Source organism: Peromyscus leucopus, chromosome 6 (genome assembly GCF_004664715.2).
Source record: "Peromyscus leucopus breed LL Stock chromosome 6, UCI_PerLeu_2.1, whole genome shotgun sequence".
NCBI classification, from domain to species: domain Eukaryota; kingdom Metazoa; phylum Chordata; class Mammalia; order Rodentia; family Cricetidae; genus Peromyscus; species Peromyscus leucopus.
The window spans coordinates 77,164,982-77,190,969 of record NC_051068.1 but is presented as its reverse complement, the minus strand read 5'-3'; the positions used below and the strand labels follow the sequence as shown (position 1 = coordinate 77,190,969).

The 25,988-nt window shown below is 40.2% G+C and overlaps 1 protein-coding gene and 1 pseudogene across 1 annotated transcript; both read left to right on the top strand.

The window, feature by feature from the left end:
* LOC114698554 (bile acid receptor-like) lies at positions 1-25,649 on the top strand. The gene is made up of 11 exons (XM_028877273.2): positions 1-533; positions 6,143-6,267; positions 9,627-9,989; positions 13,531-13,671; positions 16,701-16,843; positions 16,933-17,037; positions 17,171-17,270; positions 18,155-18,268; positions 20,058-20,180; positions 20,881-20,994; positions 24,874-25,649. Exons 2-11 carry the CDS (start codon positions 6,204-6,206, stop codon positions 25,119-25,121), a joined length of 1,515 nt encoding a protein of 504 aa, XP_028733106.1. The 5' UTR covers positions 1-533; positions 6,143-6,203; the 3' UTR covers positions 25,122-25,649.
* Positions 13,659-13,808, top strand: LOC114698590 (annotated as a pseudogene).
* Positions 25,650-25,988: the final 339 nt, after the last annotated feature.

Here is a 25,988-nt window from a genome sequence, read left to right as displayed (position 1 = left end):
TCTATTTCAGTAGGGAATAGAAGACACAGGCAAACAAGTTGAACTGTCCAGCACCCGTGTTAATGGATTTTTCAATCAGTGTGGACTCCACCCCTTCTGTACAACTCCTTCCATATCTGTACACAGTAGTTGGTTTGTAGAGAGCCAGTGCTTTATAGCCAAAGTGGAAGAATATCAAATTCAACCAAGAAAACAAAGCATTTGTTAAGTAAACAGTAAGGAGCTCTGGAGAGTGGGACCTGCAGGTCCCAAGGCCTCGGTCCCTGATGGTCCAGTTATGTTTTGATTTATGTCAGCCTGTAATTGCCCGTGTTTTGACCCAAGAGAGGCTTGTGTGGGAAGTTTGTCTGTGAGATAGAGCTGGAGCACTGCTGTTCTGCAGAGTGTCTGCAGCTAAGTGGATGGAGTGTCCCCCCTCAGGCTCCGATAAGTCGGGAAAGCGCCCACTCTGCTCAGCGGGCAGGCGCAGCGGAGCTGCTCAATCTACGCACTTCTGTGAGGAAGAAGACAGACCACAGTCACACCACCCAGTTGTGAGTATGTTTTCTTTCTCTAAAATAAGGCAATTTTTTAATCTCCTGCTGTCTGAATTGAATATGAATGTTAATTTTGTTGTCAGTTTAAATGCTTGCTAAACTGTATGATGTCAACCCCCCCCAAGGTATTTTTGAGCTCTGTAACCTCTGCCGTCACCAGTTATTTTTTTGTAAAACGGAGTAGCTGATTGTTGCTATAAGCGTTAAGCCCTAAAAAACATTTTCCTTAAAATTAGGATATTTTGGGTAGTTCAGTAGATTACACAGTAATTTCATTCTTGCCTAGAGAAGCTCAAAGCAACTTTGGGCTGTGGTTGGACATAGTGGACAGCTGATCTAATAATGTGAGTTGTCCAGGAATGATGCGCGTTGTTCCATTTGCTAAGTGAAACCTGTTTTTAAATAAAGAACTTACTGATAATGTTTGTAGTCTTGAAAGGCTAGATTGTAAGTAGATTCAAAACAACATGAAATATATTCTATTCAAGACATCTCTGTTGAAACTTTATGATGATCTAAATACAAAGATTAGACTAGGGAAATAGACGCAAATTATACTTTTTATTTCTGAAATATAGAAAACTAGAATGTTAATACATCTAGTATTAATTTCATAATATTACTATTTTTCTAAATATTGTCATGTTTTCTTTCCTATCATTATTAATCTACTAAATTATTTGAGATAATATGAATTAATAACTATCTTTTAAAACTGTATGCACGATTGTATGGCTCCCTTTGCATGAACGATCTAGCTGTGATGAATCTGTTGAGAGGGAAGAAGCCCAGCCAGCGATGGCAGGTGTTCAGGAAAGAGGATGAAGGGTGACATCTGATGGATTTGGGGTCTGGGGAAGGCATTAGTAGGTGCTTTGGAGTTACGTGGTCATGACTGCCACATTGGATATGAACATTCTGAATTCTATAGTTAAGGCTGAATTTTATGAGTTAGTTATATGTCAATAAATTTTCAAAGCTATAGGCACATGGAAAGTGCCTTCTGTATTCCAGAGTACAAAATCTCATACAGAAATTAATAAACGTTACTTTCTGTTGTTCAAAGATGTTTTTCTCATTTTTTCTGGTTAGGGTAAATTCTGACTGGAGAACCTTGGCTCAGATACACTACCATGCAGAATCTTTTTTTTTTTATGATTTTGCATCAGAGAACAACTCTGCCATGAAGAACATTTTTGTAATGATGTATTATTCTTTTAGAAGTACTATAAAAATAAAAACTTTTTTCTTCTAAAGCTATTTACTTCTCAGCTGTATTAATTTATGCCATTCATTTATTCATAATTCAATTGATACACACTACAAGAGTAAATCTAAAAAATGTGAAATTCCCACTATGCACATCTAGTTCTCAAGAATCATTTTTTCCCTGCTAAAACTCTAGATAGATGAAAATTTTTGAGGCCAGTTTTTTATTGAGGAGGAAATGCAAAAGCATTTATAGAATTAAGCATCTTTTTTTTTTTAGCAGAATACCAGTGACAATTTGTAAAAAATACACTTTTTAGTAAGTTATATTTATTAAAGGAATAACAGATTTTTTTTTATCCATGCCAAGTTGATTATCTTGATAAAAGGTCCTCTTTTAGCTAAGCTATTTTGTTTTAAATAAATATTTACTACGAAAGATAACAAGACCCAATCCTTCCAGATCCACAGAGACTTTTCTCTCTGGTCAGACAGAAACTTTCTCATGCCTCTAGTTTACCAATAGTCTACTTGAGTGTTTCAGAAAGTGTATTCTGTTATTAACTTATTTATGTGTGTCGTTTGTGAATGTGTAAGCTCCTACAGATGCATGTACCATGCGTGTGTGTGGAGGGCACACACTCATGCTGGGAGCTGGTTCTCTTTTTTCCTCATGTGGAAAGTCATCAAGTCACCATGATCAACAGCAAGCGCCTTCACACACAGGGCCATCTTGTTGACCCCACTGAATGTTTAAGAACTAATTTACTAATATTTTACTTTTGAAAGTTTTATTTTGCTGTATATATGTATACAATATTCCTATTAGCTATTTTAAGAACTTTATCATAAAAACTTGCAAATAAAAACATTGCAGTAAAGTTAAATACTAATAGCCTGAAACTTCGTGAAAAATCTGAGGTAGAAAATGATGCAAGTATTAATATGAGCATATAATAATGCATTTCATGTTTTGAAAGGCCTCTCTTTGCAAGAGGATAATTTATGTATACCTCTTTCATACATCCTGGGTTATAACTGGTCCAGATCTGATGGGAACAAATGTAGCCAGTATTTTAAGGCTTTTTTTTTTAAAGCCAGTGTTAGAAGATTGTAGTTTTAGAACATTGTTATTTATAACATGAACCCCGACAGTGGCATTATTATAAGGTACTTTTGTGTGGTCAGACTATCACCACTTTTGTTCAATATGATTTGTTAAGTGAACTCTTAACCAGAAAAGTCTTATGTCAACAGTGCTGGTTGATTTTTAATTTTCAGTCTGTTTTAATTATTTAATGCTACCCTATATGAAGTTTAATGATAAACACAATCAATTTTGGAGTAAGGTGAATAACGTCTTCAATATTCCGCGTTCATCTGCATTGTTCCAGTTACCTAATTGAGACCCAAAAGAAAAGCTTAGAAAGAAACAGATGGTGTTGCTAAAATTAGTACACAAATTAGACCAACAGCATTTTTATTTTTGAGGCATAGGCTCTCATGTAGCCTAGGCTAGCCTTGAACTCACTATGGAACTGTGACTGGCTTTGAACTCACTGTGAGCTGCGGCTGGCTTTCAACTCCTCATCTCCTTCCTCCACTTTCCAAGGGCTGGGATTACAGGAGTATACCACCACATTCAACTCAGAATTCTTTTTATACATAAGGGACTTACAGTAGTGGAAAAGCAGCCATACACCGTGGTGTTATGGGTGTTACTGATTCTCACGGGAAACTTCCTACTGAAAGTATGCTTACCCAGGGCATCGCTCCTGCTTCATACACATCATAAATGACTCTTGCTGTACCAGCAGAGGACTGGGGGGGCGTTCATGAGCTTTTCAAACAGCCTAGATCCACAAGGCGAAACAGGACACAGCTTTCAGATGTATTACTATTGGAATCATCTTTATGGAGGGAGAAATCTTAGTCGTAGAGCTCACACGAGCAACACACAAAGAAAAGTTAAAAGAATAATTTCAGCTACTCAGAAGTGTGTCATCTATATGCATTTTTGGCATGATTTTAAAAAATCCCATTTTTTTTTTTTTTTTTTTCTGGGCGTGGTGGCACAGTGAGCAGTAGTCCAAGGCCAGCTTGGGCTACAGGAAACTTTATCTAAAAAAAACAAAAAAAAACCAAAACAACAACAACAAAAATAAAACAACAACAAAACAACCAAGCAAGCAAACCAAAGAAAACCTTCCAAAATCCCTGTTAAACAACAACCCCCCCTCCCCCCTCTCTCTTTGTGGGAAAAACAAAACCCATTTTCTTTTTTGCTTTTTCTTTTGGAATAATATTTTTTCCTTCTTTTGGATCCAAGGTCTCTCTGTGTATCCCAGGCTGGCCTCAAACTCTCCTGCCTCCTGCCTCAGCCTCCTGAGGAATGCGCCACTGTGCCAGCGCCTTATCTTATAAGGAGGGGATACAGCTACAAAATATGACAGCCTCTAGGGTGACCTTCTCCCCTTCAAATAACTCCCAGCTTCAAAACTGTGGTTTCCTGTTTAGTACTATTTAAAGAGATATCCTTTTTGGAATTCCTTCCCAGGAAATTAAAAAAAAAAAAAAAAACACCAGAAAACAAAAACTAACAAATTACCCATAAGAAATAGTCTTAGAGTTTGGTCATTTTTTCCCCCTCATAACTTTCACTTTTTGTGTCTTCCTATTAGAAGTAAATCTGATGAATTGTTGCCATTATTTAAGCAGTGCCAAAATTAATGCTTTACTCTTTACCGCATCAGAGCGCTGGAGAAAAGGCATTTACAAAGGACTTAGATGATTACAGAATGACACAGAGCTATTGTTTCCCACCTCGAACTTCCTCTGTAATCACCAAGAAGTCTGTTTTTGAACTTCACCTTAATTTAGAACATGGAGATCTGGAAACCATTAGATTATTTTTTGTTTTGTTTTGTTTTTTTGAGACGGGGTTTCTCTGTGTAGCCTTGGCTGTCCTGGAACTTGCTGTGTAGACCAGAGATCCATCTGCCTCTGCCTCCCGAGCACTGGATTAAAGGCATGCGCCGCCGCCGCCGCCGCCGCCGCCGCCGCCGCCGCCACCGCCTGGCTTAGAACAATTTAAAAAAAAAAAAAAAAGATTTATTTATTTACTTTGAGACAGTGTCTTACTATGTAACCGTGGCTGGCCTGGAACTCTTGACTAGACCATGTCAGCTTCAGACTCGGAGAGATCCATCTGCCCCTTGCCTCCTGAATGCTAGGTTTAAAGGCATATGCCATTATACCTGCCTGAGCTACAGCAAAAAATTAGTGCTCTGTCTGTCTGTTTGTCTCTCTCTCTCTCTGTGTCTCTGTCTGTCTGTCTGTCTGTCTGTCTGTCTGTCTGTCTCTCTCTCTCTCTCTCTCTCTCTCTCTCTCTCTCTCTGTGTGTGTGTGTGTGTGTGTGTGTGTGTGTGCCTGTGGAGACCAGAAGAGGGTGTTGGACTGCCTGAGGCTGGTGTTGCAGGCGGCTCTGAGTCTGAAACCAAACTCTGTTCCATGGGAGAGCAGCAAGGACCCTTAACTGTTGAGCCGCCTCTCCAGTCTCCTAGAACAACAGTTTTGGGGAATGGGTTATTGTTAAGAGTTGTGCTGAGCTTTATGTACACTATCTGCTCCTCCCAACACCTTTGCTGGGAGAGTGTTGGTACTTAAATTGAAGAAGCCAAGGTTCAGAGAGGTATAATAAATCATCCATAAATAAGCGCTGAAACATCATTTGAGTTATAACTTTAAATTTGGTATGCGTTTTTTTAATGATTATTGCCAAATTTATTAAGTCATGTAAAGGCTAAGCAATAGGAAATTGGCAAAATTAAATAATTTTGTTTGAAAATGTGAAAAATTGCTTGATTAAAATGGAAGTATAAGTCTCATGTAGAAGTTCTCCAAACTTAACTGTTTTTTCGTTTCTAAAGAATTGCTATTGTGTGTGTGTGTGAGCAGACTCACAGGCATATGATGTATGTGGGCGCATGTGCCAGCGAGCACAGCTGGAGGCCGATGAGAACTCTGTGGAGCTGGCTCCCTTCTCCCACCTTTACGTGGGTCCTGGGAAGTGAACTCAGGCTGCCAGGCTTCTGTTGTAGGTTCTCTACCCCTTGGGCCATCCAACCAATTTAAAATTCTCATTTAAAAAGATTGTAATTCATTGTGTGTGTGTGTGTGTGTGTGTGTGTGTGTGTGTGTGTGTGTGTGTTTGACAGCCTTGCTATATTGCTCGGGCTGGTCTTGAACTTACTAAGTAGTCCTGATTGTTTACAGTGAAGATTGCCCTGCCTCAGTCTCTAGAATGTTGGAATTAGAGGCCTGTACCACCACACCTGGGTTTATATTGTAATTTAATAAAATCATAAGTGATCTGTTGCGATTCTCGCCCATCTCAGGTTTTGCTCTGAAAGTGTCTGACCCTGCTGAAGCAGACAAAACTGGAAACTGGACTAGAGAATGGCCGCTACCTACGTCACTGCATCTGATGGGTGTTGTCTCGCTGAGCCCACGCAGTATTACGGTATGTAATACAAAACTGCAGTACAACTGTCAATAACATAGTTTTCTGTGTGGCTGGAGAGATGGCGAAGCAGCTATGCTAAGCAGAGAAGCACTTAGGCCGGGGTTTGATTCCCAGCACCCATACACCGTCTCACAACCATCTGTCCCAGTTCCAGAGACTCCAATCCCCTTTTCTGGCCTCCTCAGGAACCAGGCACACAAGAAGTGCACAGACATAAATGAATGCAAAATTCTCTCACACACAAAATAAGTAAACCCAAAAACATGTATTCAATTAAGAAAAACAACTTGCAAAAATTTGAAGTTAGTTTTAAGGAGAAATAGAGGCAAGCTTTTGTGTTAAATTGTGTATGAGCCTTACAGTAGTCACACTTGATAAATTGTTTTAAAAGATTTATTTGTGTTATTTTTAATTGTGTGTATTGTGTGTGTGTGTGTGTGTGTGTGTGTGTGTGTGTGTGTGTGTGGTTATTTGCATGTGAGTGCAGGTTCCCACAGGAGCCAGAGGCATTGGATCTGCTTGGAACTGGAGATACAGTGTTTGCGAGCTGCCATGTGGGTGCTGGGAACTGAACCCTGGATTCTCTGCAGTAGCTGCAGTGGCTTAGTTACTGGGCCATCTCCCTGACACCCAGATATGCTTGAAAATTTAATTTTAATATAAATCTTGTAAAACAGAAGGAAATGAAAAAAGAATACAAATGACACCAGAAATTTTCTATGTATAGACTAAGGCCATGATATAGATGTAATCTTACACACAGCTTAAAAAGGAACTGAAACTCTTATTTCCACAGGGTGAGAAAGAGCTAATTATTTGCTTTGGACAATCAGCAGTAATGGCCCTTTTCTTCTCTTAAAAAAAATAGGTAACTGTTTTACTGATTCTTTTCCTTTTCCTGGTTTGTTTGTGGTGCCGAAGACTGAACCCAGGTCTTGGTATGCTACGGGAGCGTTTTACTACTGAACTGTATCCCCAGGAACATTTTTCTTGTATCAGGCTATTTGGTAGTATTCAACACAGCACTGGTGATGTAAATGACTTGTGTGAATGATTTTATGTGAATAAAAGTTATCCTGCTTACTGATCTTGATGGTAGAATTCTGAAGGTCAGTTTAGCGCTAATCATCCGATGACTCAGCACCAGAAGCACAGTGACCAGCTACAGACCCAGAGTAACCAAGCATTGCCGGGTTCTTTCGGAGCTAATAATTTGAATTAAGTCAAATCATTTCACTTTCCTGAAAGCAGGAAGTAAGTTGGCTCTTGAAAATTCTGATGATCATGACAATAATATATCACGTGCCATCTTATAGTTTATATGTATTTTAAAATTTTCATTTGTTTTCTCTGTCAAGCTTTGTACTCTAGGCTACTTGACCTCTGAGATAGGGAATTCTATGACTCACACCTCTTTCTGGGGTGCTGAGATTACAAATACATACCGTTGCAGGTGGGCTCTGGGTATTGAACTGAGGTCCTCTGGCTTGTGTGGCTAGTGTTTTTATGGACAGAGCGTAGAATGTGCTTTTACAAAGTCGTGTGTGTGTGTGTGTGTGTGTGTGTGTGTGTGTGTGTGTGTGTGTGCATGCTCAAGCACATGCATGCACACAGGTATATTCATGCTACAGCATGAATACAGAGGTCAGAGGCCAACCTTGGGTGTCGTTCCTCACTTTCCATCTTCTTTGAGATAGGGTCTCTTTTTGGCTGTTGCCATTCTCTGTCCATCTCTCGTCTTGCTAAAGTCGTGCTAGGACTACAGAGGTGCATCTCCAGTCCAGCTGTGCGTGGGTTCTGAGACCCACCAGCTCTTCATGCCGTGCAGTGCACACCTACTGAGCCACCTCCCCAGCCCCGTTACTATGCACTTTAACTATCATATTTCATTTTATTTTTACAGTAACTCTTCAAGGTAGTTAAATGCATCTCTATATACAGAACCAAATGAGAAAGAAGCTATAACTTACACCAGGCTACACGAGCTAAAAGAGAGTTGGGGATTTAGCTCAGTGGTAGAGTGTTTGCGTAGCAAGTGCCAGACCCTGGGTTTGGTCCTCAGCTCTGGGGAAAAAAAAACGAGAGAGAGAGAGAGAGAGAGAGAGAGAGAGAGAGAGAGAGAGAGAGAGCCGAGATACATTAAGTGAGAAGGTCAAGCAGAAGGTTGTTTGCTGTTGTCTTGTTTTATTGGACGTTCATGTGTTTTTTCCCCTCTTTTGGGGTGAGTTAATTTGCTAGTTTATCTTGTTTGTGGCCTGATTGTACTAAAAACAGTTATAACAAGGTTAGAGACAGGTGTGGTTCAATCAGTGCATAGCATTTGATTGTTCTTCAGATAGAAGGTGTTTTAGAGCTGACTGCCTGATAGGGTCTGAAACAAAGTTCAGCAGGCTTAAGGAGCACAAAGAACATTCTTTTGTTTTTGCGGTGGTGGCACACGCCTTTAATCCCAGCACTTGGGAGGCAGAGGCAGGTGGATCTTTGTGAGTTCGAGGCCAGCCTGGTCTACAGAGCAAGATCCAGGAAGGCACAAAGCTACACAGAGAAACCCTGTTTCGAAAAACCAAAAAAAAAAAAAAAAAAAAGAAAAGAAAGACAAAAACAAAAAGAAAAACAAAAAGAAAAAGAAAATTTTTTTTGGAGACAAGGTCTTGTTATGTAAGGTGTTCTTTTAAGGTCCCTTACTGGGGAGTTGGGAGAGGGAGATATTGTGCCGCCAGGAAGTGGGTCCAAAGTTGGCATTGCCAAACCAGGCCATGAGGCTGCTGTTCTGTGTGGCTTGGGTGGGCAGGAGTTTGCAAAGTCCAACAACGTTTCTAGACAGGAAGCCCAGGCAACAGCCTAGTTAACACAGGACTTCTGAGGTGTGGCTGTGGTCAGCCTGCCTCTGGGCCTGTGTGTGGGATGCTGAATGTATTCTTACGGTGCCTGCAGCCTTCTCTGCTGAAGGCTTTGTTTTCTAGAAGACTTGTTTCCAAGAGGGACAGACTTCTCATCTATGTGTTGTGACAGTAACTGTTACAAAGGAAATGCAAAAGGTAGGGGAAAAAACTCAATTAAAAATCTGGGAAATATTCCGTTTTCCTTAAGGAGAGAGACTAGATTAGTGTATGCACCACTAGCAACTAATACCCTTCCTTCTGGCTCCTGGTCCTCCTCTGTACACTTCCGGGGTGATAGCATTTATTAGGTATTGTAGTTCCATTTACTGTGTTCCTATTATGCTGGACAGCAAGTACTAAGATGTAGTGTTGAACTAACTTTCTGTTGAGCATAAAACATTTTGAAGTTTGAAAACAATTATGAACATTTGACTTTTTCTGATTTATTATCTTTTTTTGTGTTAATAAAACTAGATATTTTGCCAGAACAAATCCCTTATCAGCTGCGTGACACCGATTTCCAAGACCCACCCTATTGCCGGTATTCCACTGCTCAGTTCCCTCCAGCTTTACAGTCCCCATCTTTGCAAAGCCATTTCCACACCTATGGCTTGGATCCACAGTACGGTGGTGGTGGATGGTGTGGACTTGATGCTCGGGAATCCAGTCAGTCCACTTACATGGTTGTTCAGGATGATGAAGACGGATTCCCTGGGATGCAAAGGTCCCCACCAACTTGTTCTTTACGCTGGAAGGGACAAGATGAGCTCTGCGTGGTCTGTGGTGATAAGGCGTCAGGATATCACTACAATGCACTTACCTGTGAAGGCTGCAAAGGTAAGGGCTAAGTCGCAACAAAAGGGACAGCACTGAACACACCTGGTCTCACACACACACACACACACACACACACACACACACACACACACACCTTATAAAACTCAAGGAACATATCACTTCTCCGCCCTTAGGCTCAGATCAAGTGTAAAATGTGAGAAACAAAACCAGGGAGGTGCTGTGGGATGGTCTGTATGTCAGATCTGTTGCTCTAATTGGTCAATAAATAAAACACTGATTGGCAGCGGCTGGCAGTGACTCCTTCCGCCTTCCTGTTCTTTCTTTGCTCCTCTCTGTTAGTCCCGCCTATAATTCCTGCCTAGCCACTGACCAATTTTTTTTTTTCAAAAAGGAAGGTTTTAACTTTTACACATCTCCAAAGCCAGCTTGGTATATTTGGGAATTTGGGCATAGCTTCTCTTACTACTTCCTGCTGGAGGGGGGCACTGTATCCTATGGGGCATGGAGTAGTCCGAGAGGCTGTATCATCTGAGCCAGTTGCCTTGAAATGATTCTGGATGTTGGATCATCTGGGCCATGGTGTCATCAGAGACCTTTCAGGTGGTCTTGGCTGGTCAAACCTGATGTATCTTAATCTGGAACAAATACATAGCCCCTGGCTTTCTGTAGAAACAAAAGCAGAGCCTCTTTTCCAATGCAACATATCCTTATATCCAAATTTTGAAGTCAAGGTACCTTTAAAATATACATTTTGGCATAACTCAACAGCTTTTGCAATCAAATGTTTTTCTTCAGTTACGAATATCAAAGAGAATATAATCTAGATTCTCTGTGTGATAGCCATCTTTATGTGGTTTATTTTTTATATTACCTTGAGCCTATTGCTTTAAACTACAGCCTTTTAAGCCTGAAACGGTGCTGTGGCTGCTGGCTCTGCCCACTTCAGCTTCCCAACATGGTGGTGGTACGTTTTCCGCCAGCTCTGGGAGCCATCGTGGGTCTATGCTTTTATTTAAGCAGCGTGTAGCCCAGAAACCTCTTTTTTGTTTTGTACTAGCAAAGGCTAAATCCACCATGCAGCTTAATGTGCCACTTGCAGAGGCCTCATTCCCACCATACTGCAGGTGGAGTGCACATGCCAGGAACCCACCATAGTAGCTCAAACATGCAGGCTACCACTAGCTTGAAAGAGACACTAGGAACTGTTTTTAGCTCTGTTTTAGAATGTTTTTACTCAGGTTTTAAGTGGAAACTCTTGCCCCACGTTGGGCGCCATTTGTAGTTAGAGTTTTCCTGCCTTGTCCACAGTCAGGACAAATCTTTGTCACTGCCAGCTGCCGCCATGACAAGCACCATGTGAAGACTCTGGTAAGCCACAAGCCACGTGGCATGGCATAGATTTATATAAATGGATTAATTTAAGCTATAAGAACAGTTAGCAAGAAGCCTGCTGCGGCCATACAGTTTGTAAGCAATATAAGTCTCTGTGTTTACTTGGTTGGTTCTGAGCAGCTGTGGGACTGGCAGGTGACAGAGATTTGTCCTGACTGTGGGCAAGGCAGGAAAACTCTAGCTACAGGGAGGAGCAAGTTTAAAGGGATCAATCGGTATATCAAAGGCAGGAGAATAAGATGTTAAGTTTAAGGTTAGTTTCTTTCCTTCTTTCCTTCCTTCCCTTCCTTCCTTCTTCTCTTCTCTTTCTTCCCCCTCCCTTCCCTCCCTCCCTCCCTTTCTTCCTTCTTTTTTTCTGATTTTTTGAAACAAAGTCTCAGTGTGTAGCCTGGGGTGGCCTAGAACTCACTATGTAGACCAGGTTGGCCTTGAACCCCGAGATCTGCTTTCTTCTGCCTTCTAAGAGCTGAAATTAAAGTCATGTACCATTCATATCCTAGGGTTAATTTCTTTTCTCCTCCTTAGTCTTCTTCTCCTTCTCCTTTTTTGAGACAAGTTCTCTCCATGCAGCCCTGACTGTCCTGGAACTCACTGTAAAGACCAGGCTGTCCTTGAACTCTCCACCTGCCTCTATCTCCGAAATGCTGATATTAAGGGCCTTCACTACCGGGTCTGTCTCCTCATTTTTGATGAGGACTTTCACATTTCAATATAAAACTCAACACATATAAACAAAGGTTTTCCTTATTCCTAGAAGAAGTTGATGCTGGAACAAAACATGACATTTTATTAAGATCAAAATGTCAACCATGTCATCTTTTTATGTGGTTGAAATAATCTACACACTTGGTGAAATTCTGAAAGAAGTGACTTCTCTGATTCTAAGTCAAAAGATTTTTTAAAAATGCTTCATAAAGAAAGAGAACAAATTGAAAGTCTGGGAGCGAAGGCCAGGGTTTGTAAAGTGTGAAAGAGTTGTTGATTCTAACAGCTGTGAAGCAGGCCAGCACTTCATCAGTCAATAAATGTAGGGATGGAAAGGGAGGTGGGCAGTAGAGCACGTAGCACCTAGTTCTGGATTTGATCATAGCACCCTCAGGAACAAAACAACCCAAACAACAGAAAACAGAGCCAATATAACATAAATAAACCTGTTTATGTAGGGTAAAATTTTACCTCCAAATCTTGCAGTTCAACACTTGCAAGGAATAGCCAAATGGAGATTACAGGAAGCCGTGTAACAGCATCTTGAGTACAGTAACTGGGCAAAGGGATGGCTTACTTTGGGAATCAGCATCTCACTGTTGAAACTGAGCTGAAGAAGGAGGCACAGTTTTGAAAACCAAAGCTGAGCTTTTTACTTTCCTTGTGGAATTGAAATCATGAGACTCCATCTCTCAAGCTTTAAAAGGGGCATTGACTAAGCATGGCGACCTCCCTGGAGCCAGCAGGAAATGGCAGGGATTACTGCATAGAAGAAATAGTGAAGGAAGAAGGGGAAGAGGGGAATGTTACAGAAGGGGAAGGGCAGTCTGGAGGGCACCCCTGCCTTTGTGGGCTGGCATGAAAATGTAGGATCTTAGAAAAGAGAGGCTTTTCTGACATTTTTTGTTTTAGGTGACTATGTATTCTCTCAAAGGAACCTTGAGCGATGCTTTGTGGGATCTTGATATTCTGGAAAATGTAGTTTTAAAAATTCTTATAGGTAATTTCCCTGTAGTAGGATAGAGTCGTCTTAATGTGGTAAGGGTATTTAGTTCAGTCTCCAGATGTTATAATGTAAGAGACAACCTCAGGATGGGTTGAGTATACCAATTGGAAAGAATTAGATAACTTGCCAGATAAATGTATATTTAAAAATTTATTGGGAGGTCAGGCGGTGGTGGAGCATTGGTGGAGCACACACCTTTAATCCCAGCACTCGGGAGGCAGAGGCAGGAGGATCTCTGTGAGTTCGAGGCCAGCCTGGTCTACAGAGTGAGATCCAGGACAGGCACCAAAACTACACAGAGAAACCTTGTCTCGAAAAACAAAACAAACAAACAAAAAATTATTGGGAGGAAAAACCCCCCTAATTTTATTGAAATAATCTTGTTAACTTGATTATTTTACTATAAAGGTAAAATGTTAATAAAATGAGAAGTAACTAAAACTATCAATATTAAACTTTGAAAACTTCTGTTGTTAGGTTTTTTCCGACGAAGCATCACCAAAAATGCAGTTTACAGTTGCAAGAATGGTGGCCACTGTGAAATGGATATGTACATGCGCAGAAAATGCCAAGAGTGCAGACTGAAGAAGTGTAAGGCCGTGGGGATGCTGGCAGAATGTAAGTGCCCTTGTGGCTGTGACTTGGATTTGTATTCATTGCACTGGGATATGCTGACCCCTAGGATTTCCACAAATGTGGGAAACTCATCTGCATTATTTGTATTAGTGGGGGGACTGTTTTCACGCTTTCCGCTGTACAATAACATTGAATTTAAAAATAATAAAATAGCCAGGCAGTGGTGGCATAGGCCTTTAATCCCAGCACTCGGGAGGCAGAGGCAGGTGGATCTCTGTGAGTTTGAGGCCAGCCTGATCTACAGAGGGAGTTCTAGAACAGCCAGGGCTGTTAAACAGAGAAACCCTGTCTTGAAAAACAAAACAAAACAAGGCAAAAACAAACAAACAAACAAAAAATTCCAACCTTATTGAGAATGTAAAGCATTTTTCAAGAGTTATTTTGAACATTATCATATTTGTTTATATATGGACACATGCACACCACATACTTATATACATAGATTGCAAACTATGAATGGTATTATATATATAATAATAAACTTTGCTCTGTACTATATTGCTTAATTTTGGAATCAGGCATAGTTTCATCTTAATTAGAAATTCTTTTGGGGCTGGAGAGGTAGCTCAGCAGTTAAAGGCACTTGTTGCTCTTGCACAGGGCCCAGTTCCTAGCATCTGCATGGCAGCTCACAATCATCCATAACTCCAATTACAGAGGATCCAATGCCCGCTTCTGACCTCTGCAGGCCCCAGGCATGCATGTAGTGTGCATACATATATTCAAGCCAAACACACACATAAAATAAATCTAAATAATAATTTAAAAGATCTTGTATTTTTATGTTACTTAACCTAAAATTATATACTGAATGGCAAAAGTGCAAAATTTAAAGTTAGTAGTTCTCAAAAGTCTACCTGATATCGAAGTATGCACAGCCCACTAATAGTTAACACATGGGTATCAGGACCTGTCTCCAAATACCATCACATTAGAGGGTAGCACTTGAACATATGAGGTTTTGGAAACACAATTCAGTACAAAGAAACCCTTGAAAAGGTTGTCTTTTATTAATTTAATTTATAGTTAAGATCTCATTGTGTAGCTGGCCTGGAACTTGGTAAGTATGCCAGGCTGGCCTCAAACTCATAGAGATTTCTGCCTCTGCCCTCCAAGTTCTGGGATTAAAAATCTATGCCACTGCACCTGGCCCAAAAGTTGCCTTTTAACCTGTGTCGGAAAATGTATGTGAAAGGGAACCCAGAGTCTTCTGAGGGAATCTGTAAATAAAATGGACCATCCTTCACTTTAACTTAAAGAATTATGGCAAGAGGAAGCAAAAGAGAGTTGCTGAGTATGATTATAGTGATTGGAGAGCATACGCCTTATTCACGTGTTATTTCCATTCATCCACACCCTGACCCCATTGCTGTAGCTCTTCATACTAATTTACCCAGTTGTTCTAATACTGTCTGTGTTTGGGACTTTGGGCATCTCTTCTACTCTTCCTCCCCCTACCCTTCCTTCTCCTCCTTTCCCCTTCCTTATCCTTTTCCTCCTCTTCCCCGCTCCTCTCCTCCTCATTTTTCCTTTTCATGGTATTGAGGGTTGAGCTCAGGTTTCCCACAGGCTTGACAATCTACCACTAATCTACACCCATAGACTCCTTTTTTACCTGAAAAAATTGAAGACAGAGTCTGTCCAAGTTTCCAAGGCTGGCATTCAACATGCAGTCCTCTTGTTATAGTCTCTTGAGTGGTTGGCTTACAGGTGTGTACTATCATGTCCAACACTTGATACATTTAAAATGGTTTCATATTTTTGGGTATTCTTTTTTTTTGGGGGCGGGGCAAGGTTTCTCTGTGTAGTTTTGGTGCCTGTCCTGGAACTTGGAACTCACTCTGTAGACCAGGCTGGCCTCAGACTCACAGAGATCCACCTGGCTCTGCCTCTGTAGTGCTGGGATTAAAGATGTGTGCCAGCACCGCCCGGCTTTTTTGGGGGTATTCTTGTTCTCTGACAAGTAATAAAACAATATAGAAGGTTTTTAAGGTTTTTGTTTTGTTCTGTACTTCAGTTCCTCATTCATTTTTATTTAATAGGTATGTTTTAAATACTTATGAAAATGACACGTATATTAATACTTACATAATTTTAGTTGTGATTTATGGTAGCTGTTGCTGGTCCAGTAAAGGCATCAATGGAAGATTAAACATTCTATAAAAACAGGGCTGGAGAGATGGCTCAGAGGTTAAGAGCACTGACTGCTCTTCCAGAGGTCCTGAGTTCAATTCCCAGCACCCACATGGTGGCTCACAACCATCTGTAATGAGATCTGGCACCCTCTCCTGTCTACATAATAAATAAATAAATCTTAAAAAAAAAACATTCTATAAAAACAATAATCCCAAGGATGGAGAAACAGTTCAGCAATTAAGAGAATGCACTGCACTTACAGAAGACCTGAGTTCAGGTCCCAGCACCCACATTGTGTGGCTCACAACCAACTATAATTCCAGCTCAAGGGGACGTGACACTTCTCTCATCTGTGGGCACCTGTACTCATGTGTGCATACCCACACACAGACTCATATAAGGAATTAAAAATAAAAATTTAAAAACAAACAAAAATAATCCTCAAATAAATATTATTCACATTTGAAAATAACTAAGTGCTTTGTCTGGTCTATAGGAAAAATTGTCTTAGCTTCTTTTGAAAATCTGAGAGTCTTTCTTATGTAAAACTAGTGATAAAAGTTATAGGTAAGGTAATTCTACTACTCTATAAAATGACAATCTCATCTTGAAGATGCAATTAATGTGTAAAATTTCTTATGTAAAAATCTAAACATAATTTGGAAGTGAAAAATTAGCTCTCAGTTTTGTCTGGTATGACTGTATTTCAAGCAGATGAGATAGCTCTGAAGGGAAAGGAAATAGGACAGTTAGTTGATGCACACATGCACAAGACAAGTCTGGGATCAATTACTCGTCTAAGACTATTTTCATCAAATCCTATGGCATTATTTTCTGAGACAAAAATACATTGTGTGAATTTCATAACCTCACAGGTTTGCTCACAGAGGTCCAGTGTAAGTCAAAGAGACTTCGTAGGAACTTCAAGCAGAAGATGGCTCTTCACTCTGACATCCTAGTGGAAGATGAAGGAGCAGACAGCAAGCTTGTATCATCCACCACCAGATCTGGAAGAGGGGTAAGACTTTTCTTCCACACATTTTCCTGCTTCTTTATTGACAATGTGTATAATAGGCACACATCACAGGTGCCCCTGTTTCCTTACAGGTTCAGGAAAGCATGATGCTAACCCAAGAGGAACATCATCTTATGAGTACCATAGTGACTGCTTATCAAAAATTCATGATTCCTTTAGGGGAAACAAGCACACTTGTATGTATCCATTACTGACAAGAAATAACTTGTAACCAAAGTCATTAGGAAATGATAGCAAAAATGGTTAAAACTTCAGTAATTATCTGAGAGAAAATACTGTTTATCATTTTTATTTCTTTTTATGGATTAGCTGCAGGAATTTTCCAACCCTGAACTAAGTTTTCTGAGACTCTCAGAGGGAGCAGTCCTACACATACATGGGCTGATGAGTTTTACCAAGGGACTCCCAGGTAAAATTCTGTTTCATAATTTTTAAGATTAATTTATTTTTATTTTTTTGTGTTATGCATGTTTTGCCTGCAAGTATATATTCATACCATGTACATACCATATCATGGAAGCCAGAAGAGAATGTGGGATCCCCTGGAACTGGAGTTACTGATGGTTGTGAGCCACCATGTGGGTGCTGGGAACCAAATCCAGATCCTATGCAGGAACAACAAATGCTCTTAACCACTGAGCCATCTCTCCAGCCCTGAATTCTGTTTTTAAGGCAAAGGGGTAGTATAGCAAAACAAAAACCTCTAATGTGGGACTGGATATACAGCTCGATGACAAAGCACTTGTCTAATGTGTCTGAGGCCCTGGGTTCAATAGAAAACCTTTAGTTTTCCAGCAATGCTACTTCTAACAACAACAACAACAACAAAAGCCTTATTTTATCTACTTCAATTAAACAGGTGGGTGACAACCTAGATATTTACAAGAAAAATCATTAAAATGATGTAATTTTTAAAAATGAAACAAGAAATAAAGAAAACTTCCTGAATAATACTAAAACAAGCCACAGTTGACTAAAATTTTGTTATATATAATTCAGTTTCGTTTTATATTTTAAGGTACAGTAGCTCACTGTAAAATTACATTCTTCAAGGCTAAAGCAACTATGTTTGATTTATTACTGCTATAAGAAAAGTGTCATCTAGCTCTGATAAAAGTGCTCTAAAGTATTACCATGTAGAATCAGTAATTTTATCCAGATTTGAATTTATATACTATAATTATTCCCAAGAAACATTCAGGGTTGATAAGCAAAGAAATATTTTTTAAACATTTAGCTTATGAACATTATCTTTTGATTATCTCATTTCTTCATGCTTTATCTTTTTTTAAGGATTTGAAAACTTAACCAATGAGGATCAGACTGTATTACAGAAGGAGTCAAAAACTGAAGTGATGTTTCTTCATGTAGCCCAACTTCACAGTGGGAAAGCATCAACCTCTGGAAGTAAAAAGAAAAAAAAAAGATTTTCATTTAACTTTAACATAGTCACATTAAATTTAGCAACAAATTATAGAATATTAAACATTCACACATGTACACACATGCATTTTTAAACAGTGTTTTTTTTTTTTTTTGGAAATAGAATCTCATGTCACCTAGGCATCCTAGAACTCATTATGTAGCTAAGGAGCATGTTGAACGCCTGATGCTCCTGCTCCCACCTGCCAGCCAAGGAGACTGCAGATGCATGCCTCTACACCTGAGTTATGTGGTGCTGAGGATGGGACCCAGGGCCTTGTGTATGTTAAGCAAGAACTCTACTAATTGAGTGACTTCATCAGTCTCTTTTTATTTTTTGTTTTATTTTACCAGTTAGTGTAGGAACAAATGTCTCAGGATAGCTGTTTATAAATAGTTTCTAATATATTCACCTAGCATTTTCTCTCAACAAAGTCATTCTTTTTAAAATTGCATTTTTTTATTCTTGTGAGAATTTCATACATGTATACAAAAAGTATTTTGATCATACTCACCTCACTTCTTCCTCCTCTAACTCCCCTGGGACCCCCCACATCTTTCTCCTGACTTCATGTCTTCCCTCCACCCTTCTTAAAAATAACCCAGCGACTCTAGTTAGTGCTACTCATATGCACATGGGTGTGGGGTCATCCACCAGAGGCTGTCAGCTTCAAGGGACCAGGCCTCTAAAGAAAGAAACTGGACCCTCGCTCCCCTAGCAGCTGTCAACTCCTCAGCTTGGGAGGGGGCTTCTGTGCTCCTAACCCAGGCTCTTCTTTTTTTTTTTTTTTTTGAGACAGGGTTTCTCTGTGTAGCTTTGGTTGTCCTGCAACTCGCTCTGTAGCCCAGGCTGGCCTCGAACTCACAGAGATCCGCCTGGCTCTGCCTCCCGAGTGCTGGGATTAAAGGCGTGCGCCACCACCGCCCGGCAACCCAGGCTCTTCTAACTAGGGGGGACTTTGAAAGGTGTTTAAACACTAAGGGGATGGTGACTCTAAGACAGCGGAGCTCTGGGCAAAGGCTGTATGCTTGCTTTGAAACTCACAACTATAGCCTACTTATTTGTGGAACGCCTCCATGGCTTGGGGGTGGTGGTGGTGCTAGTCAGGCTAGTGTCGAACCTACTATCCAGTACTTCACTTCCGTAAAAAAACAGAAACTTATTTAAAAAAGAATCAATCAATCCTTTGAATAGAGCAGGAAATCCATCATTGTTCTAGTGTGTGCATGCGATAACTCAAACCATAAAGCTCTGTGTTGGTTGGAGATGTGGGAGGAAGCAAAACGACACAAATAAAAACAGTAAAACATTTGCCAGCAACGCCAGCTGCCTTCACTAACTGCCCTTGCTACCGTGCTAACCTTTTTAAGTTTGCTTATTTATTGGTTGTTCTTCCCTGCATACACTAGACTATAAGGTTGCTAAAGGGAGGCCCTTGATGGCCTGGTCTATGATTGCTTGAACAGTGTTTGCTTAAGAGTCTGCACAGCCTGGGATGCGCTAGAGTGATGCGTGGAGGGGGTGTGTGTTTAAGGAAGTCATTCTTTATAGCATCATGGAAAACTCATTTTGGAGGGTTTTATATATACTCTTTCTACAGAGCATGAGCTATTAATCTGGTTTTATGTTCCAGTAACAACAATGATAAAGATACTGTTTTAGGGGATTGTTTTTCACATAATAGTTATGTTGGATTCTGAAAAGATATTGAGTTTACTATCTATATAATGATTAGGGGAAAATCAGAGTTCATATTTTTTTCTCTTTTACTAGGTGCTATGAGGCCATCAAAGCCCTCAGCTCGGACACTGGAGGTGCATAATCAGAGCAGTGATGACAATGTTTATTCTTTGGAGAACTCTTTCAAGGAAGACAGTCCTGCTGCTACTCTAACTGGTAACATTGTGCAGTACAAAGTACCACCCTGGGTGGCCATGCTTCCCTTTCTCTCCTTCTTTCCCTTTTGTTACAAGGAGAGTGCCGTGGGCTTTGCTCACAGTTCACAGGTTTCTCTGCTAAGGGTGCTTCCATGGAAGCATTTGTAGACACAGCCGAGACATTTGTTAAGGTCAGGCAGGTCACCAGTGAGCTTTCTATTTGTAACCATTTTCTTTTGGCTATATCACTGCAATTCTTTCCTCATTTAGGTGGGGAGCTAGTTGGGGCCTCTGAATCATTCTTTGGGAGTAGTTTTCAAACTCTCCCAGGACTCTGATGTCATATACAGCCAACGTCACAGTATCAACCACTTTTATGGGTGGAAGGATGAGCCTTACTGTGGCAGAAACACCCAGAGAGAGGTGTCCGAAGGCTCTCAGTCCCACAACCTCCTGTTTGGTTCACGCGGTGAAACCCTGTCTTTGTTCTGGTCTTTATCAATAGCACACCTAATGAGTCCACAACTGAGGCTCAGGCATGGCCTTCAAGGGCACAGCAAAGGGAATTGTCCTCGTTGGCCGGCCATCACATGGGCAGCCATCTTGAGCCACCCTCATTTCATTTTTTTTTATACTAGTTTGAGAGGAAAAAAAAATGATCACCGTGTTTGCTTCTGTGCTACATTCTGATGAAAATACACTTATATTCATCTTTTCAGGTATTACTAAAGAATTTATTGCCTCACTGTCTTACTTCTACAGAAGAATGAGTGAACTTAATATAACGGATACCGAATATGCTCTGCTTACAGCAACCACAGTGCTTTTCTCAGGTAAAAACTGTCAGCAGTAAGGCTCTGGGTGACATCTGCTGCACGGGCAATCATGAAGCTCTTGGTTATGAAACTGTTAACTGAGGTCGAATGTACCAATCTCATTCCATCACAGTTTGCGCTATGAATATTCCGTTAAGCTCACCACTGTGTTGTAGTTTCTTGCATCTTAAAAAATGCTTTCTTGCCCTTGGATATACTCTCCCAAGTCCCTGATAGAGAGAGTTTCTTTAGGGAGTTAGCTATATTCTAATCTCCATTTTACTCCTCTTACTCTTGAATCCTCTACAGTTAGATTTCACTCCATCCTCTCCAGCCCACCACAACCTGTCAATAGCTTCAGGATCTTGGCTGATTCTACTGGCCAGTTCTCACTCCTCATCTTCCTTGACCCATCTGCTATATTTGGTAGAGAAACCCATAAGAACTTAAAAGAAAACAAGGGGACATCCTGTTTCCCGTGAGCCTTTGGGTGGAGTTTTGCAGCCTGGTGAAGATCTCTGGTGTGTGGGGAGGACTCCTCCTGCTTTTTGTGTCAATCCATCATCTTCTTGACATGTCTGTAGCCTGCATTCCATACTGGCTCCAGGTTAAAGTGAGACAGTTGATTAGCATGGGTGCCTCACTGCTTCAAGCCAATGAAATCTTCCTAGGATACCACTGCCCCGTCTTGATTGATCAGGTCATATTTGTGTTCTGTTTTATTCTAACTCTCTGTGGCATCAGTGTTCATGAATGCTCACTAGGTATGATCAATGAAAGTTCAATCACATAGGATCCAGTGCAGCTGGATTTCATTGTCCACTTTCCAGTATTATGTTTCATTCCAAGAAGCTTTGTAAGCAACTGTGGGATGAAAAGCGTAGAGGAAAATCAGCACGGATTTAGAGGGCTGGAGGGATAGCAGTGTTTGCTGTCGTCTGAACTTGAGTATTTGGAAAAACAGCTAAGAGTGTTACCTAGGAAAAGTTCACCCTCGTTGGACCACAAAAGTCTTCTTTCTTTCTGTTCAGTGTAGGAATTAATCTACAAATCCTGGATGGTGCAGTAACCTTAGAGCTCTGGTATGCTGGCTGTGTGAGGATTTCACTGCCTCTCAGAAGTGGGACTAATGGTGTCCATGGCCAACGTCCTTTACACTTTTCCATGGGATCTTTTAAAACAAGGAACATGTCATGCTCTCTACATTTAAGAATGTTTTCAGTGGGGCAATGGGCTCCCCTAGATTATAAATTTGTCATTAAGATACTTTTAATTGAAGTTTTATGATTAAAAAAAAAAACCCATCACTTTCATCACTTCCCTTCAGCCGATGCTTGTTTAGCATCGTTTTTTCAGGGCTGATATATTCATTCCTAACAGCTGACCCTTTCATAATCTTGGCATTCCCACTCACTGTTAGGTGGAAAATGTTAGGTTCTCCTTGTAGACTGTAGTCCAGCCATCAACGTTTCTTTAACCTTGTTAATATTCAGCACCACAAACAGAACTAAAATTGTGCAAAAATCTGTAAAAACATGACACTCTCAAGAAGTTTCCACTCCAAACCAAGCCACCCACCCACTAACTCATATAGGTGTTTTTCTTTTGTTAGACATTTCAAAATATTTATTTATTTACTTAGATATGTGTATATGTCATGTATGTGGAGGTCAGAGGACTGTGGGAGTTGGTTCTCTCTTTCCCCCATGTGAGTCCTGGGGGTTGAACTCAGATAGTTAGGCCTGGTGACCATCGCACTGGCCTTGGCCTTGAGAGCTTTTTCCTTTCACTGAGTCTCAGGAACATCATCCTCTCTTGATTTTTCCCTGTTCATTGGCAGTTCTTTCTGTGTCTCCTTTATTTTGTCCTCTGCGTCTCTCACAATGGTAAATGTTTACGTTGTTCTAAGACTGTTTCCTTTAAATTACCTCTATTTTATATTTTATGCACATGTTTTGCCTGCCTCTGGTGCACTGCAGCTGTGCCTTGGGCTGCCGAGATCACAGGATGTCAGCTCCCTTGGGACTGGGTTACAGATGGCTGTGACAAGGCCCCATTTTCTTCTGCACTCCCTTCATAACTTCATCCTCTCTCTCGTCATTCAAAGCCTGTGTGCATCCGATACTCCCAAAATTATCTACCAACTTGGTGTGCTCCCCCGGAGTTTATTAAATAGCCTCCTCGAGATTTCCATGTGACTGTTGAGCAGGTATATCAAATTTTAAATGCCCAAAGCTGAACTCATCCTTTTATATTCCCCTCCACCCGTACTAAACCTTAAATCTTCCAAATTGCATGTGCAAATTAAAAAAAATCCTTAACTTCTTTCCTTTCTTCTATACTAATATCACATATGCACCAAATCTGTTGGCTCAACCCTAAAATTTATCTAGCACTTAACCATTTACTCTTTTTTTTTTTTTTTTTTCCCTGAGAAAGTGTTTCTCTTTGTAGCCCTGGCTATCCCGGAACTTGCTTTGTAGACCAGGCTGGCCTCAAACTCAGAGATCCACCTGCCTCTTCATCCTCAATGCTGGGATTAAAGGTGTGCACCACCACTGCCTGACTTACTTCTTACTGTTTCTAGCCCAAGCAGCATACTTGAATCCACTTATCTAACTGGATTTTCTGATTCTATGCTCTGTAGACTTTCTCTCTGTTAGTGCTGAGAGGGATTCTCTGAAAATATAAGTCAGATAATGTCATTCCTCTGTTTGTATCCATTGGTGGCTTCCTATTTTTCATAAAGTTATCTTTCACCATTTTGTTTTTATTTATTTAGATTTTTTCTCCATCATTTTGGAATTATGTTAAATGATGTTATATCCCTAATTAGTCTTTGCAAAATAGCCACCATTCCTCTACCCCAGAGTCCTATTTGTTTCCCTGTTTATTTTTCTCTACAGCATATCACTATTATATTTTGCTTTTTAAAACATATTTTTTATTCATTTATTTTTATTGATTTGTGTGTTTCCCTTGTCTGCATATATACCCCATGTGTATAGTGCCTGTGAGTTCAGAAGAAGGTGTCAGATCTCCTAGAATTGGAGTTACAGATGTTGTGAGCCACTATGTGGGTGTGAGAATTGAACCCTTGTATTCAGGAAGAATGGTTAGTGCTCTTAACTGCTGAGTGGTCTCTTCAGCCCTCTATTTTTGCTATTTATTTATTTATTTGGTTTTTCAAGACAGGGTTTCTCTGTGTAACAGTCCTGGCTGTCCTGGAACTCACTTTTGTAGACCAGGCTAGCCTTGAACTCATAGAGATCCACCTGCCTCTGCCTCCCGAGTGCTGGGATTAAAGGCATGCGCCACCACTGCCTGGCCTGTTTTTGCTTTTTAAGATTTGTTTCTCTCTCCTTCCTCACCCACTCCATATTAAGAATATAAGTACAATAAAAGGAGAAAATTTTGTCTGTGAAGTTCATTGCTCTATATTCAGCAAAGTGACTGGATAAATGAAGACTGTCTAAGCCTTCAGAAATTCCTAGTTGGCTTACATCTTATGGTAGGAACCCAAAAAGTCTTGCCTCTTACTTTCTGTTGACTGTAGAGACATTACTTGCTATTTTAAAGTTTCAGGCAAGCCCTTCATGACTGTTATATTGCCAACATTACTTACTGATCCTTTGCTTCCCATGTGACTCTATAGAAATTACTTAACTCCCTATATTTCAGGGAGCTAATCTGAAAACTGTGATAAAAGTAGAATAGCTCAATAGACTATTGGGAAGATTAAATAAAATTATGAACAAAGACAATTTAATTAGCAAATCTAATGTGAATTAGGGTTCTGTAAGTACTTGTGATTTGTATTATTTAATAACTGCATTATTTTAAATGAATTCCTTATTTCCACCACTTTAAATCAACGTAAGATAAATGTTTTTTCAGATCGTCCATGCCTTAAAAATAAGCAGCATGTAGAAAACTTACAAGAACCAGTTCTACAACTTTTGTTTAAATATTCGAAACTATACCATCCAGAAGAACCACAGCGTTTTGCTCACTTCATAGGAAGGCTTACTGAACTGCGGACTCTGAGTCACAGGCACTCAGAAATCCTCAGCACTTGGAAAACAAAGGACCCCAGACTGGTTCCATTATTCTCTGAAAAATGGAATTTGTACACACTTTACTGAAAATGTAGTATGTTGAGGTTTGTCTCAAAATTTCAAAACCACAATTGGATGACTGATTTGAAAACTGTAATTATGCATCACCATAAAATGGAGAAATGAAGGGCTCATCCTCATCAGATTTTGTGGAATTTTCGACTCTCAATAGAGGAACACCCTAGGATTCTTCTCAATGGAGCCATGGGGTGGCATAATCCTTGTACTTGGGAGATGGACGACAATAAGATCCCGAGTTCAAGGCCATCCTGGGCTATATAGTAAGACCTCATCTCAGAAGAAGAAAGAGAAGAACTGGTGGTCATTGTTTCTTCATGAGTCCTTACCTAAAGAAACTAATTTTTTTCCACTTAGCTGAAAATATCTAATGTGTAAATGTGAACAAAGGTTAGTTGTATTAGGATAAGGCAGTGTGTGTGTGTGTGCCTCACTGATTAAGGACACGCTGATGGAATAAGAAGCTGATGCTTAAACCTCTTCTTGTCACAGCATTTCATGAGTGATTAAAGAGGAACAAGACCTTTTCGAATTGTATCTGTTTTCCATTTTTTAATAAGTGTATGCTAATTACACAAAGTAGTGAGTTTCATTAAGAAAATTTCATACATGTACATAAGGTATTTCAGTTTTATTTACCACCCACTCTGGACTCCCCACACATTGCAGATGCCTTCTTGTTCTCCTGATGGTCCCCGTCTACTTCCATGCCTTAAATCAGTACATTCACACTTGCAAGAAAACACCTGAGTCTAGTCTGAGTCTGGTTTATTTCCCTTGACATGAAGACGCCCATCTATTTTTCTGCAAAGGACATAGTTTTGTTCCTCTGAAGGACTGAATTGTGCATGTATATCTGTGTATATCACATCTTAT